The sequence below is a fragment of the Panthera leo genome, chromosome C2 (assembly GCF_018350215.1).
Source record: "Panthera leo isolate Ple1 chromosome C2, P.leo_Ple1_pat1.1, whole genome shotgun sequence".
Taxonomy (NCBI): domain Eukaryota; kingdom Metazoa; phylum Chordata; class Mammalia; order Carnivora; family Felidae; genus Panthera; species Panthera leo.
Window position 1 is genome coordinate 12,698,287 of NC_056687.1, and position 16,110 is coordinate 12,714,396.

The 16,110-nt window shown below is 53.6% G+C and overlaps 1 protein-coding gene across 5 annotated transcripts in view; it reads left to right on the forward strand.

Annotated features, from left to right (window-relative positions):
• Positions 1-16,110, forward strand: part of URB1 (URB1 ribosome biogenesis homolog) — an 84,118-nt gene that overhangs the window by 32,118 nt on the left and 35,890 nt on the right. For 4 of the 5 annotated variants that reach the window (XR_006207060.1, XM_042954833.1, XM_042954834.1 and 1 more), the window contains 10 exons: positions 956-1,072; positions 1,544-1,682; positions 2,464-2,634; positions 3,654-3,847; positions 5,661-5,879; positions 6,646-6,825; positions 8,700-9,555; positions 10,367-10,568; positions 11,247-11,433; positions 14,005-14,063. Coding sequence is in view for 4 of the 5 variants with exons in the window: in XM_042954833.1 (XP_042810767.1) it covers positions 956-1,072; positions 1,544-1,682; positions 2,464-2,634; positions 3,654-3,847; positions 5,661-5,879; positions 6,646-6,825; positions 8,700-9,555; positions 10,367-10,568; positions 11,247-11,433; positions 14,005-14,063 (2,324 nt within the window). In the remaining variant the exon portion in view is untranslated. The remainder of the gene's footprint in view (positions 1-955; positions 1,073-1,543; positions 1,683-2,463; positions 2,635-3,653; positions 3,848-5,660; positions 5,880-6,645; positions 6,826-8,699; positions 9,556-10,366; positions 10,569-11,246; positions 11,434-14,004; positions 14,064-16,110) is intronic. The other variant, XM_042954835.1, reaches the window with a different exon arrangement.

A 16,110-nucleotide genomic window follows, 5' to 3' on the forward strand; every position in this document is an offset into this window, starting at 1 on the left:
CACCCGCAGCACAGGTATCCTCACAGTCGCTGGAAGGGAACGGGGAGTTGGGCTGTTAGCTTCTCTTTCTCACACGCGATCCTCGCTCTATAGGGCCACTGCCCCCCGGTCTGGACGTCACCGTAGGAAATCTCGTTTCCGCCACCCAGCAAATGTCTTGGGTGCTACAGATGCAACAGACTGCACGTTCATTGTTTGCGGGGTGCAGGGATTTTATCTTTGCAGCGTTGATGTAACCTCCTCACCTGAGCTGCTTGAAGAGCACGAACATCTCAGCCTTGACCTTTACAAGCTGCCGTTTCCCTGTAGGCGTGCACTTGACCCAGGCCTGATTTCATGTTCGCTTAGTGCATGTAGGCGGGCTTGGCACCGTCGGGTCACTCTTCGGTGCGCTGTTGGGGCTCGTGCCGTGGGAGTCTGTGCCACCAGGCCATTTGGGGACATCATTTAATGGTGTTGGCTCAAGGTCCTGCCTCTTCACACATTCCATTCTCTTAGAAACACCGCTGCTTCTTGTCCCGGGTCTGAGACTCGGGGGGCCGCACTGAGGTGACATGACATGACTGGTTTGTTACCTTGGAGAACGTCACGCAAGCTGACGGTTGGGGGCTGTGAGGGGCCGAGTCATGCTCGTTTACCTGGTTGTGGAAATCCAGCTATAAAAATCAGCCTCTGAAGCAGCAGCTGGGTTTTGTTGTTTTTTTTTTAATCTTTTTATTGTTTAGGAGTTGAAGGAAAGGAGTAAGCAGCAAGACCAAGGATTATGTGGTCTTTAATAGAGCTCAGAATGGTCTCTTTTCCTCGTTTCCCTCAAGTCTGGGAGTGCTGTTGTGAAAGAGTGGCTTTTGGAGTAAAACTGCAGATGAGACTTTGACCCCCTCTGTGCTGTGCTGCTTTGTCTCCACGGGGCGCTGGCTCCGTCCTGACGCCCTGCCCCGGGTCTGCTTCCTGACAGATTCTTCGGGACACGGGGGTGTTTGAGCACACCTGGAAGGAGCTGGATCTGTGGCTGGAGCACTTACATGACACCGTGGAAGAGAAGAGAGAAACCGTGATTCAGTTTTTGGAACGCGTAAGCACCTATTTCCAGTGTGAAGGAGCCTGTTAGTAAATGTGCCACGTGGTCTTTAGCGTGACGAAGGCATTTTTGGTGCACCGGTGCCAGTGCCAGAAGCCCTGTGTTTCTGGCTTCCTTCCTAATTCCTGCTGAGATGTCAGAATCTGCTCAGTTTTAGAATCTGTAAAATGGGACTCTATTACTGTGTACCGTGTAATTTCCTTTTGGGGATTTGATTTGCACCAAGAGAATAGTGGTGTGCTTAGAGCAATATTCAAAGCGGTGGTTTAAACCAAAAGGAAATTTTTTTTAATTCTGTAACAAAAAGTTAAAAAGAAACTTGGCAGAAAAATTGTTCTTATTGGGGACTATTAACATTTTAGCTCTTCCCTTTGTATTACTGGTGACTTTTTTTTTGGCTTTTTTTTTTTTCCCATTTCATTTGTGACCACCTAAGTGTTTTCTGCTTGGCTCTTCAACACCCAGGTTTTACTGACGTTGGTGGCGAATCCCTATTCCTACACAGACAAAGCATCTGACTTTGTCCAGGAAGCCAGCACACTGCAGGCCGCGGGGACGAAGCAGGAGGCTGATGATGTCAGCATTCCGGTCTCCCACATCGATGGTAGGCGCCACTGCCTCTTGGCTCCTCGGGCTTCTGAAGCTCCAGCCGCCGTGGCAGATCAGTGATGAAAATGAGAATTGCGTTCATATCTTATGCCAAGTGCAGGTGTTGGTTTCTTTGAGTTAAAGATCAGCCTACTCCAGAAATGAAAATTGCCTTCTTTGCTCGTCAAAGGGGGAGTAGGCACAGAGCCTATTTGCTGGGTTATTTTTGTTTGTGTAGTGTTTACTCTGTGCCAGGTGCTGATCCTAGCTCTTTACAGATCTAACTCCTGGAACCACATAAGCCGCCCTAAGTGGCAGATGTCATCATCCTCATTTTATACAGTGATAATGCAGCCGAGGCCCAGAAAGATTAGGGAATTAACTCAAGCTCACACAGCTAGTACATAGCAGACTCAGGATTTGAAATCCAGACCTGGACTCTGGTCTGTGCTGCAGCCCCTGACCCTATTTTGCTTCACCGATTTTGACTCGTTCACCTGAATATCCAGGTTAAGGTTTTGGGGCTTCTTAGGGTCACTTGAGGAAACTTCAGATTATTATCACATGAGCTAAACATCCTGTGTTTCGTCTGGCAGAGATCTGAAGATTTGATAGATGATGTCCTTGTGTGTTTAGAATCAAACTTCATATTAAATCTTTTCCCCCCAGAGATGTTTGGCTTTTATGCCTCCTTTTTTCCTCAGACATTCCCTTATGTATCCCTTTCTGTGGAGCTCTTTGCAGTGGGGTCCTTCGGTGTCTCTGGCCTTAGTTGGACTGTCCTTTTTCTGTCTCAGATGTTCTTGACATGGTGGACGTCCTGGTGGAGGACAGCGAAGGCTTAGATGAGGAAATTGGATTCTTACTGAACGAAGACATGATCCTGCTCACGTTCCCCTTCAGTGCGGTGGTCCCTGCGGCCCTGGAAGCTAGGAATAAGTTGCTCCTTGGGACGGAAAGTGAAACAGGTACCCGTGTATAGTTGGGATATTCTGGGTGCATCCAGCTGGGTCTTTGTGGGGTAGGAGGTGTGATTCCAGAGGCTCTGGGAGTAATTGCTGAGAACCCAAGGTAGCAAGGTTCAGACCCACTGAGTGATAGCCACCTGGCCTTTAGAGCTAAGCATGTTGGGATAAGAATCTAGAGGCTAGTGGACTTCTGGGAAATTGGCCATTTAAGGGATAAGTCCATAATAATGCATTTTTTGTATGGCTGCACAGACACCTGTTGTAACACTGATGTTTTCTCTTCAAAGTTTATTCTTGCCCTCACCATGCTAGGGTGTGAGTCCTTCATACTTGTTGGAAGTTACTGGAACTTAGAGCCAAGGAAATACTCATAGATCACAACGGTGTAATTAGTCAGGGTTGCTCAGGCTTTGCTGCGGTAACAAGGCCCAACTTACAGTGGTTTAATGGGCAAAGGTCTCTCTTTGGACCTTGTCATAGTTCAGTACAGGTGTGGTTGCTCTCTTGGGTGACTGTCCTCAAGGAGGCAGCTCAGGGATCCAGGTCACTCCCATCTTGTAGCTGCACCATCTCAACATACGGCTTCCAAGGTCACTGTGGAAGAGGAAGACGAGCGCGCAGTTAAGCAGAGGCTGTTCTGGCCAGGCCTGGAAGTGGCTGAATCAGCCACATGGTCCCAGCCTGACCACAGGGGGAAGCCCATGTGCCAAGGACCAAGAGATGGGTTAGTGAGCACCAAGCAAGTCTTGGCCCCAGATGGCTTTTGTGTCACTTCTTCTGTGCCTGGGTCTCCACTCCCAGGCCTTGGGAACTGAAGCCTGACTGTGCGTCACACGTTCAGTGAAACGGAGCCTGGTGTGCTGTGCGGTGATAGCCTCTGCCCTCCAGTGTGTTTGTGTGACCCCTTGTGGAAGTGGCGCGTGTTTTTCTGGATCTTGAATACCTGTGGGAATTGGTGATATCGACGGGTCACGGAAGGGTCCCGGCGGGCCACCCACACAAGTGTCATTTCTTTGCAGGAGAGAGCATCGTGGCTTATATGACGGCGGTGCTGACAGACCTCCTCCACACCCAGAGGGACCCGCTGGCTCTGTGTCTGCTGCTTCAGGCTTATGACAAGTTGGAGCCTCCGGTGCCACCCTGCTGCCACCAGCTCTCTCGGTTCCACACGTACTACAGCCGCTGGATCCCAGAGCCAGTCCGCGAGGCCTTGGTGAGCCATGGCGTGACCGCCCCCGTGGAAACCCGGCCTTTCCCTGGAAAACCCCGCAACAGCTTCCGTGGGCCGCACCTGCTGTGCCCCAACGGCGTAGTCTTACTGCTGTGCAGCCTGCAGGGAGAAACCTGTTAGCCTTGTGCTTTCCCCGGGCGGGAGAGGAAGCCCCGTGGCCTCACTGCTGCTTAGCTGGTGTGACGGGGGCACAGATGGCTCAGTGGTGCAGCAGAATTGCAGTTTCCGCTGGCTGCGGGATTGCCTAGTCACCGTGCCAGCTTTGGGGCGGGAGGGAGGTTGCTTTTTCTGGTCTCCTCACCGAGTGATGGGGCGTGCCTGGGTCCTAGCCTCCTTTAGCGGGCCTCAGCCTGCCCCTGGGCTCCGCGTGCTCCGCTGGGCGAGGGGGCCGCTGGTGGCCCCTGGCAGTCTCCAGTCTGTGAAGACTGGGAAAATGGAAGCAAAGAAAGAATGTTCTTTACGTGGGGGCTACATACCTGTAACGGGGTCCTGCTCATCTGGCTCCAGCACCAGAGTATATACAAATGTTGGGGGCTGGGGGTGGGAGAGGTTAACTTTGTGGTGTGCCTTTTGTGTATTCATTCACAAGTGTTAGCTGTTTGTGAAAAAGCAGGCGGCTGGGGACCTCTTTGTCTTGTGATAACTTGTGGCAGATGCTTCTGTTGAGGGCACATTTCCCGTTCGTCAGGGCCTGGTACCAAGGGTACTACGTGTAATTCAAGGCATTTAATCCTTACGGCACCTCTGGGAGGAGGGTTAGGACCTGCTGTGCTCATTACACATATGGGGAAACTGAGGCATAGGCATTCCACCGCTAGGCAGCAGTGGTGGGGGAGGGGGGGTGGTCAGGATTCGGCTCAGGCAGTCCTGCCCGGCCGCTGCTACCTTCCCCTGCAGGCTCAGCTGTGGTTCAGAATCGGATGTAGCCGTTCAGAGCTTAGCAGGTCAGTGCTGTGTCTCACAGGTACTCGAAGGAAGGTGTCCACTCTCTGGTGGGTAGGTCACAGCAGTGCTTCTCACCCTGGAGGGGACATCGGTCCCCTGGCGGCTTGTTCAGACATGGTCACTGAGCCCCACCCTGAGTGGGTTTGGCTAAGCGTGTCCGCAGCAGGCCTGGAGATTGGCCTTTCTCACCCGGTCTCGGGCGACCCTGCTGATTGGTCCAGGGACCCCACCCGGAGACCTGCTGTGTCTCCAGGCCTTGTGACCTGGTTTTGTTGGCTTTAGAAAGCGGAGTGTTTGTGGAGATACGGTAATAAAAGGCACGTGGGGTCAGTAACGAAGGCAGTTTGGCAGTTATTGTAGAAGGAATTAACAACTTCAGTTTGAGGTGGAGTTCCAGAAATTTCTTTTCATTCTGTCCACTGACTTGTTTTTCTCCCAACAAGATAGTCCGACCAAGGCTCCTGGCAAGGGCCTTTGGAAGGCAAAGAGCTTGCTGAGCTGGCTCCTTTACAGGATTTGCAGTGATTAGTCACAGTGACTCCTCAGAGTCAAGTGAGCGCCCCTCATGGCTCCGGCCCGCGGCGTCTGTTCTCGGTGTGTGAGCGCCTTCCTGATCCAGTGCCTTCGTGTTCACGCACTCTGGGAACGGATGTGTGACTGAAAACATTGGGCTTAACTTCTTCCTTAAATAAAATGCCGGGCAGTCACATATTTTTAAGTTTGAGGACACAATTGTGAAACATCCCCTTGTCATGAACGCCACCCTGTACCTTTTTTAGCAGACTGTGCACCCTGTTCATCTGTGGTGGTTTTTCTTTCCTTCTGCCCGGGCTTTTGCTGCCTTCCCAAGCCCTTTCAGACGCCGGGCAGTCTCGCCCCCCAGGGTCCTCCGGCCTCCTCCTTCTCCGCCCTGTTGCAGACGGCCTACGAGAGCGAGGGCGCGCTCCTGGACGAGCAGGTTCAGGCGCGGCTGGGGGCCACCCTCCCGCACCTCCCGATGCACCAGGTCCTGCGCTCGGCGAAGCACCTGCTGCTCTACATCAGGGGCACCGTGGAGACCTTCGGCCAGGTGAGCGCTGCTCCCCCCCCCGGGCCCACAGCCCCTGCGTGCTCCCACGTCTCTGCCTGCAGGGTGGCCGCCTGTCATTCGAGTCCAGACCCAGTGACCGTGTCGATAGAGTATTGGAGTCTCGCCGTCACCCCATTGCACACAAGGGGACTTAGCGATGTGACACACGCAGGGCCACGGAGGTTCCTCCCCGCCCCCGCCGCTTCCCCACAGCTGGGGGCCTGGGCTGCTGGTTCACCGCCCCTCTGTGCCGGGCTGCTCCCCCTCCCGGAGCAGACGTGCAGAGGCGGCTGCGGCACCCGTTTTCTGCGGGCCTCACTTGCAGATTCTGGACCTTCAGCAGGCGCAGACAGCATGGCCCACCTCTGTTGCTGGGGCAGCTGTCAGTGGGGCCAGGGCCCCTCCCACGGCAGACTGGACCGGTGCGCGGCCAGATGCTGCCTCTCTCAGAAGCGTTAGCTTACTAGTTCGTTGGTGAGCTTTCTGTCTCCAGTGTGGTTTACGGAGTTTTAGTTGGCGTTTTCCTCATCTTGGTCAAAATAAACCCGGTTCCTTCATGAAGGTTGAGGGCGCCCTTCTTCCTGAGAAAGGACCTTGAGGTTGTTGGGGTTTCGTAAGGACCGGCCGCGCCGGCCTGCCTCCCTCCTCAGTCCTTGTTTCTGGGAACACGGCACCTTCTGGTCGCGGAGGGACTCGGTCTCTGTCGCGGCGACTGGGAGCCCTTCCCTGGCCTGAGCTCTCGTGTGTGTGGCTCTCATCCTCACAGCTGGGCCGAAGCGCAGGGCCCCCCGTCCTGCAGTTCCTCCTGGACCTCCTCAGGCGCCTGGTCGTCCACTGTGCGCGGCTGGACGCGCAGAACCGGCAGAAACGCGAGGCCGCCCGGGCCGAATCCGACCTCTTTTTGGACGTGGAGTCCGTGGCCTCGCTGGAGCTGGCCAGCGACAAGGTACCGCTGCCCTCCTTCCGTGGTTCTCCTTCCTGTTAGCCTTCTCCTGTAGAGTCTCGGACCCTGGCTTTCCCTCTGCTTCTGGCCCTAGACAAGTACGCGTTCATCGCAGGTAAACGAGGAAATGCAGCGTAGAGGAGACGCCGCAAGCCATCCGTGACCCCCACACCCACAGATGAGCATGGTGCCAGTGGGCGTTCCTCTTTCCAGTCGGTTCCCTGCTCCCGCTCCCCCTCCTTGCAACTTGTTTCCCCTCTCCTTACACCGGGAGACGTGAACATCTTGAGAAACCCAGGAGGAATGTTTTTCTTTTGAACAGTTGCAGCCTGTGCCGAATAAAGGCTGGGCAGTGGGTGCGGCTCGTCCCAGCAAATACACGCTGGGAACTTGCAGCTCGGAGAAGGGGCCTTTGTCCTGCTGTTAACCTTGTGCGGCCTCCATGGGGCTGGGGCCAGGGTGAACCCTTCTGTCTCAGTCTGCATCTCACCTGCAAACAAGTTCCTCATCTCACAGTCTAACGACGGCCCCCTTCCTTTGATCTCCAGGTTGACTTCCCGGGAGGTGGCTGGGGCGGCAGGACCACCTATGAGCCGTTTGACAGGGGCAGGGTGGTGCTAACATGAAATCACGCTTTTCTGTTTTGTGTGTGTGTGTTTTTTTTTTAATGTTTATTTTATTTTTGAGACAGGGAGAGACAGCATGAATGGGGGAGGGTCAGAGAGAGAGAGAGACACAGAATCTGAAACAGGCTCCAGGCTCTGAGCTGTCAGCACAGAGCCCGACACGGGGCTTGAACTCACAGACTGCGAGATCATGACCTGAGCTGAAGTCGGACACTCAACCGACCGAGCCACCCAGGCGCCCCTATGTTTATTTATTTTTGAGACAGAGAGTAGCAGAGTGTGAGCAGGGGAGGGGCAGAGAAAGAGGGAGACACAGAATACAAAGCAGGCTCCAGGTTCCGAGCGGTCAGCACAGAGCCCGACACGGGGCTTGAACTCACGGACTGCGAGATCATGGCCTGAGCCGAAGTCGGATGCTTAACCGACTGAGCCACCCAGGTGCCCCACGCTTTTCCGTTTTTAACGGGCGCAGCTCTGTTGGAAGGTGTGATGGATTCCTCTTTCCTTCCTTGATGAGTGAAGGAGGAAGGACAGCGTCTTCCCGTCCTCGGGGACTGTTGTTGGGACTTTGTTGGCTAGGAACCCTGTTCCGCGAGGCTGCTTACAAAGATCATTCCCTAACCCGGCCAGGCTGCTCACTGCTTTGTGCTCGGTGGTTTAAACCCAGTGCTGGGTCCGAGCGAGTTCCCCAGGGCTCACTCAAGGCTCAGCCTCCTGGAACGTGACCTTTAGTTCCAGACCGTGGTCTTGCAGCTGTGTCCCCATCTGCTGTTCCAGGCGCGGGGTCTCTCCCAAACCGTGATCACGCCGCTCCGGTTGACGGGAGATCCCCACGTCCCCCCAGTCAGATTGATGCTGGAGGGCAGGGCTGCTGAGCGGAGTCCAGATCACTGGCCTTCATCACATTTCGGCTTTCCTACACAGCCCGTCCCCTGTCCAGAGGGACTGGAGAGCAGTTTCGCTGTGCAGTAGATTCACTCAAGCTGAACTCCTCAGACACGTGCCGGTGTGGGTGGGGCCCCCGCCAAGTCACGGTCGAGCCGTCACAGTCGCCCCGGGGAGGGGGTGTGCTGTAGTCGGGTTACAGCTGTGATGGGCTCAGATTGGGGTGCTGCGGGGCACCCCCGAGAAGGGCATCAGAACTCGGGCCGGGGGATGGGGTGGCTGAGGAATGCTCCTCCCTGCCCTTCATCCTACTCCCCGCTGGCCCTGGGCCGCGAGTGAGGTCTGTGCCTTGTTGCCGTATTTCAGACGCTGGAGGAGGTGCTGGTGGCCATCCTCAGACATCCCACGCTGGAGGGCTGGTACCTGGCCCTGGAGCGACGGGCCCTCCCTCCGCACGCCCTCAGCCCCATCCTTGTGAAGCTCCTGGCGGCCCAGCTCAGTGCGGGGGTCCTGCAGCTGCTGCTGGCGAGCGCCCCGATCCTCCGGAGCATCCGTCAGCTGGGCCTCCTGGCCGGGTACTCGGAGGCCATCACCCGGAGCGTGTTGAACGAGCTGCAGAACAGGAGGGCGGGCCGGGCCACGTCTCGGGCAGAGACCCTCCCGCAGCTGGAGGCCCTGCGGGAGCTGCATCCGTACATGGAGGGCGCCCAGCTCCGTGAGGTCACCCTGGCTTTGCTGAGCCTGCCCGAGGCCCAGCTGGTGGCCCCGGGACCCCTGAAGTCCCCCGGGAAGGAGAGACACCTGAACGCTCTCGGCAAGACCCTGGTCCAGCTGTTGACCCGCAGCCCCCAGGACCAGCTGCAGAGCAGCGAGCTCCTTTGGGCCTCTGAGTTTGTGAAAGGCCTGGGGGCTTTGCTCCCCACGTTGGCCGTGGACGAGCTGGACGCCGTGTTTCTCCACACTCTACGGAGAGAGCCCGTGCTGGTCCCCGTGGTCGGGGTCGACGTGCTGGACTACTGCCTGGCCCGGCGGACGCAGGCGGCCCTGAGCACCGCCGCCCTACTCGTGCGGCTGAGCTCCACCCACCTGCTGCGGTTTGAGCTGTGGTGCGGGCGGCCCGGCTCGGGACTCTGCCTCCAGGAAGGCCTCGACGACTTCCTCCCCCTCGTCCACGTGTACCTCCGCTGCAGGACGTGGGGATGCTTCACACGCCCGGCGGGAGGTACGGGAACCGGTGACGTCGGGCAGCTGGAGGCGTCAAGTCCGAGGATGGGGAGGTGGGAGTGGCAGATCCGTTGCCGCGCCTGGAACGTCCACGTTTAGGCTGTGTTGTAGTTCTGTTGCTCCTTCAGCCGCTGACTGACCTGCCTCTGGACACTGACAAAGCGGGGAGATTCTCGCTCGCCACCCCTCCCCTGTCTGGGCCTGTGGCTTGAGGTGCCACCCCCACGCTCCTGCCCACCCTGAGCTCCCCACGGGAAGGGGGCAGGGGTGGGTCCAGGAGGGAGCCGCACCGGGGCCAGAGGAGGCATTCGGGATGGCCGTCCTTGTCCCACCCCGTTGTCCCCCCCGCCAAAGCGTCCATGAGTTTACCCGGAGTCCGGGCAGCTCGGGCTCAGCCCTTTCGCTCCACCCGTAGTAGAGTTTCAGGCGAGTCAGCGGTTCTTGGTGCACCGCTGCTCACGTGCCTCTCCAGCTCCCGTGTCCTCGAGGCACGAACCCCGAGCGAGTTCAGGGCTTTGGTACTCACGCGCTCGTTACCAGCATCGAGCCAGGCGCTGTGCTTGGGGCCCAGCGTCAGAGCGTTGACTGACCAGGTGACCTGTGTGTTGTGCTGGTCGGCATCTAACCTGCCGGCCCTTGTGTTTGCCGCTTTGCACGGCATCAGCACTCCCGCGCTGGCCGACATCAAGGTGCGAGCGTGACCTCTCCCCGTCACAAGATGCCTCAGGGTTAGCCACGGGCTCCGTGAGCTGCTGCACGCTAACTCCAGCACAGCGTGGTGTGTGACTGTCCTTTTTGTCTCTGCCTAGTGTCCTCTGCTGTCATTCCCGTCTTGAGGAAAGCTCTGTGGAGGCAGCTACAGACCAGGCTTCTCAGTGCGGATGGGCCCCCAGGGTCTGGGCTGCATCACGAGGTCCTGGCCCAGCTGGTCCCGTTTGCAAGAGCCAAGGACCTTGGTATCCTCATGGACCGTTTGCCTAGCCTGCTTCAGACCCCAGGCAGGCATGAGAGGTATGAAGGCTTAGATTGTCTGACGGCCGTTCCTCTCCCCGCTTCACTTTTCCCTGTAGTTTTTACATAAACTAGTGAGAAATGGCTTCCCTGCTCGTTCGGGGACAAGGCACTTCCTACAAGAAGTCTGCCTCCAGCCATCCTGCCTGGAGCGAGCGCGTCTCCATAAGCGGATGGTTGGTTCTGATTCCCTGAGAGCGGCGGTTCTTATCTAGGGCTGATTTTGCCACCTCCAGGGGACCGTTGCCAACATCTGACATTTTTTTATCATCGTGATGTGAGTGAGGGGTAGTTGCTTCCGGCATCTAGAGGGTGGAGGCCAGGGGTACTGCTAAATACCTTACGCGTAGGACGGTCCCGTCTTCTCCCCCGCGAGAAAGAAGAGTCTGGCTCAGGATGTCAGTAGTGCTGACTTTGAGATAGTCTCATTTAGGCGAAGCCAGGACAATGTTACCTTTTTTTCTGGTGCACTGATATTGTTTCCCCTAATTGTAAAAACGCTGGTACCTCTGTGACGCTGGAGCAAGGAGGCGGGGCGGCCTGTGATTCCTGTCTTTGGGTGTCGTAGGGGCAGGGGACTCGGGGCACCAGTCCCAGGTGCCCAGTGTGATGGTGGTAACACTTAAGCTGGAGGGATTGAGGCCATCCCTCTGACTTCGTGCCTTTTGTCTGTTGCAGCTGGAGCGTGGCCGACTCCGTGTCTGCAGTCCTGGACGGGTCGGCAGAAGAGCTGCGTGCCTGGAGGAGGACCCTGTTGGCGTCCTGTGTAAAATGGCTGGTCGTGTCTTTCAGTGGTGACCAGCAAGGCCAGGACGGCACCCAGGATCAGGAGAGGCAGATGCTGCTGAGATTCAGTGAGCTGTTGGTAGGCGTCTTTCCTTTTCTTAGGGACCCTGGCTACATTTTTAAGGGAAGGAGTGAAATAGACCAAGGTGGACAGGTGGACCCCAGGCTAGGTGGCTTGAATGGAAAGTAGAGGGAGACGAGCCGGGCCGGGCCGTGTCTGGGAGGCAGAGCGGCAGGTGACAGGCAGCCCTGAAACGGTGGGCCTCCTTGTACCAGCCACGGATGTTGGATCTTTTCAGGCACTTTTTCGCTTCTACTGAGATGGTCGTGTGGTCTTATTTTTCGTTTACTCTGTTAAGATGACTTTCATCAATTGATTTCAGTCATTAACCCAACTTTACCAGGATATACGTATATGGTTATAACGTATTATGGCTTTTCCATATTACTGGATTTGACATACTAATGTTTTATTAACAATTTTTTCGTGCATGTTGGGTATTTGTAATTTTATCTTCTAGCAGTGTCTTTCTTTGGTTTTAGGAACAGGTAACACAGCTCTCAGAATGAGTTGGGAAGAATTTCAGTGGGCATAAAAATCTAGATTTTATATATTTTTTAGGCTTTTTGAAAGAGTGGCTTTAGTGTTTTCTGGTATGCATAGGTTTTGATAAGAAATCTGTCATTCTTATCTTTGTTCCCTCCCCTTTAGGATTTTTTTTTATTAGGATTTTTTTTTTAAAGCAATTTGATCATGGTGTACCTTAGTGTAGTTTTCTTTAAGATTTTTATGCTTGAGGTTCATGGAGCTTCTTGGCTCTGTGAGCCCAGGGCTATCATAAAATTTGGAAATATTCAGTTCTTATTTTGGGCCATTATTCCCTCCTGTTGAAGTGTACTTTTTAAAAAAAATTATTTTTTGGTACAGAAATAATATCCTGAAGTGAAGGCATTATTTCTCAATGCACGGTGTCAAATTGTGTTAAAACTCCTAGAGTCTGTGACTCGTGTTAAAACCCTGCACCCAAAATTTAAAAAGTAATCCTCAGGAAAATAACCCCAAGTGACAGTTGTGTGATAAATGTTTATAGGTCATAGATCAAGCAGTGTGCTTATGTTGTATTAAGAGATCTTGTAACCTGTGTTTCAGTCTTAATTCATTGTTACAGGTTTATGCATTCGAGGCTCACAGGAGCCCAAACATGTCAATGCAAGGAGGGAGGAAGGGACATCCCTGATATCTACAGAGAGCTGGGCGTAGAGGAGGGTGCTGGGCTCCCCCACCACAGGTGACAGTGGACCCTCCTGTGCGGCCCCATGGTCAGCCCCCCACCCAGCAGGCCGGCTTGATAGCCGATGAAGATTTGTGTTCTTCAGGCATGCCTTCTTCCTCCCCCACCTTTCTTTCTCTCTTCTTTTCCCCTCTTTAATAGATGTAACATTTTTAGAATGGTTTTAGGTTCACAGCAGTGTTAAGCAGCCAGTACAGAGTTCCCCTGTGTTCCCTGCCCCTAGGCACACACAGCTTGCCCCACTGTCAGCACGCCTCACCAGCCCCCCCTTTTAAAAAACAATTTTTTTTTTTTAACGTTTATTTGTTTTTGAGAGTGTGCGAGCTGGGGACGGGCAGAGAGGGAGGGAGACACAGAATCCATAGCAGGCTCCAGTTCCAGGCTGTCAGCACAGAGCCAGATGTGGGGCTCTCATGAACCGTGAGATCATGACCTGAGCCAAAGGTGGGTGCTTAACCGACTGAGCCACCCAGACCAGCCCTTTTTGTTTTTGTTTTTTTTTTAACTGAGGAATAATTTTCATGTTGTGAAATACAGGCTCTTAAGTAGAGTTTAGTTTAATGTTGACAAACGTACCTACGATTGTGCCCACACTCCTGCCGAAGCTTTACATCGTCCCAGAAAGTTCCTTCCCTCGAGAGCATGCACCCCTCTGATTTAACACTGTGCCATATTTGGAGATGTTCTCTACATCAGTGACTGCGGACCTGCATTGGCTCGACTGGTGGTACAAAGGTCTCTGCAGATACGTGCTGTCCTGTGTTTAAGGAGCCGTGTGTGGCTGGACCTGTGTGTGGTGCCGTCATCTAGTACCTTCTGAAATGGAGGACAAAGGAAAAAATAACACGACTGTTAAGAAATTTTTTTCTACCCGTTTCATGATCGTAGACAAGTAGCTCTTGACAGAACTACTAGCAGAAATAATAAAACAATTAAAAAAAATAAAGTCAGAAGCAACCACATGCTTTTGTAGATTGCTTGGGTGTATTCCGTATTTGCCGAATGACTCTAATTTAAGTTCTGTATTCTTTATTTTAAGTTAATTGAAGGGGCGCCTGGGTGGCTCAGTCAGTTAAGCGTCTGACTCTTGTTTCAGCTCATGTCATGATCTCGTCGTGAGTTCAAGCCCTGCGTCGGGCTTGGCACTGACAACACGGAGCCTGCTTGGAATTCTCTCTCTCTCTCTCTCTCTCTCTCTCTCTCTCTCTGCCCCCACCCCCACCCTCGCTTTCATACGTGTGTGCACTTGCACGTGCGTGCTCTCTCTCCCTCTTTCAAAATAAACTTAAAAAATATATATGTAAACAAAAACGAAAGGATAGTCTCCCCTGTATATCTCTTGCTTGTTTTATTCACAGAATTTCCTTAATGAAGTGGATCCTGGAGATTGGCAGAAATTTGTGAAGACCGGACTCAAGTAAGACGATTTCATTTTCTCGGTGCGATCCGGTAAGGGTGTGAGTGCACGCCGCAGGGCCAGCCTGGGAGCTTGTTGGCACCGTGTCTGTGACGGAACAGGCCCTGTTCCGTTGGCAGAGATAACGAGGTGTACTGTGGAGAGGCTGAATGCTTTGCCCGTTGACGTGGAGTCTGCTTCTGTAGATGATGAGAGAAGCGGCCTTGAACAAATGAAATCCTCAGGGCACCTGGGTGGCTCGGCCGGTTAAGCGTCAGACTTTGGCTCAGGTCACGATCTCACGGTCCAGTTCGTGAGTTCGAGCCCCACGTCGGGCTCTGTGCTGACAGCTCAGAGCCCGGAGCCTGCTTCGGATTCTGTGTCATCCTCTCTCTCTCTGCCTCACTCCCGCTCGTGCTTTGTCTTCCTCTCTAAAATAAAGTAAACATTAAAAAAATTTTTTTTTTTTAAATGAAATGTTTTTTTAGAAACCAGAAATGTGCAGAGGATAACACAGCAGCACCCAGATTTAATAAGTACCGACCACTTCCTGTATTTGTCCCGATTTATTCTCTTCCCTCCCCCGAAAGCGTACTTCTGAGGTCAGGCTCTGTCATGGCCGTGACGGTTTTGGTACTTTGGTTGCACGCCGGCAGGTCTCTAAACAGTAATGGTATTACTTAGTTTGCTTAGCGTTCTGTACACGTTCACATTGTGTGTCCTTTGTCTTTTTGGCACCCGAGTGTTTTTGAGTTACCCTTGCTGCTACACAGAGTCCTAAGCCCATTTGCTTATACTGCGGGGTGGGGTACAGAATTCTGTCTTAAGACCACACCACTGTCGATGTAGCCAGTCCCCGGCTGGCGGACGTCTTCCTCCCTCCCTCCCTCCCTCCCTCCCTCCCGTTCCTGCCCCGAAGGATGCCTTTCTTAGCGCCCTGTGCCGGCTTGTCTCAGGGTGGGGCACTCGCTGTCTGTTAGTGTGGGCACAGCTTCAGTTTCACCAGAATTTTAACGTGCTGTCCAAAGTTTCTGAGCCACCCTAGCATGGTGTTTCCTCACATCCTCACTAGCACTTGATATGGTCAGACTCTAGTTTTTAGCAAGCGGATGACCGTGAAACAGTGTTTTGTTGTACCTGTAATTTTCATTTCCCTGGTTATTCATCAACTTGGAGCAGAGGAAAATACAATACCTGAGAGGAGAGAAAGATGTGAAGGTGGGTTACAGGTTAATGACAGCCATGGATTACCATCACAACATGGTGACATTTTGTTCGGTCTTCAGTTAGTTTGTATTTCTAGAATGCCCACTATATGCTAAGTGATTCTCAACATCATTCACATATGACTAAAAAGCTGCCCTTTTTTAGAGCACGATGCTTTCATTCCTTCAGGGGGTTCTGAGGGATTTAAAACAGAGAGGGCCTCTGAGCCACTGGACGGGCATATTGAGTAGCTGGAAGGATGGAAGGAACAGGGGGAGGCTGACCTGGCAAGGTGGGCTGGGCAGCGAGCATCATCTCTATTCAGGGTTGGCTGTTCCTGGGTCTCCTGACTTTTGAACTAAACAGGAAGTTCGTGTGGTGTTTGCGCTATCAGGAAAATAAATGCACCCCAGCCCTGATTCAGAAGTACCCCCTGTGATGGGTGGGTGGCTGGGGGGGGGGGTGATAAAGCAAGTATAATGGAGCGACAGCAGTAGAATCGAGACGGGGATATGGATGTACACCGTAGACTTCCCATCTTTGTGGTGTGTTAGAGATTTTTAAAAAAAAATTTTAACGTTTATTCATTTTTGAGAGACAGAGCAGGAGAAGGGGAGGGGCAGAGAGAGAGGGCGACAGAATGACAAGCAGGCTCCAGGCTCTGAGCTGTCAGCACAGAGCCCGACGTGGGGCTCAAAGCCACAAACTGTGAGATCATGACCTGAGCCGAAGTTGGATGCTTAACCGACTGAGCCACCCAGGCACCCCTAGAGATGTTTCTTAATAAAACATCAAAAGTTTTTTCTTGTCTCTTGTGAAATGAAACTCCCCTTTATGAAGCTCTTTCCCCCTTTGATTCTTG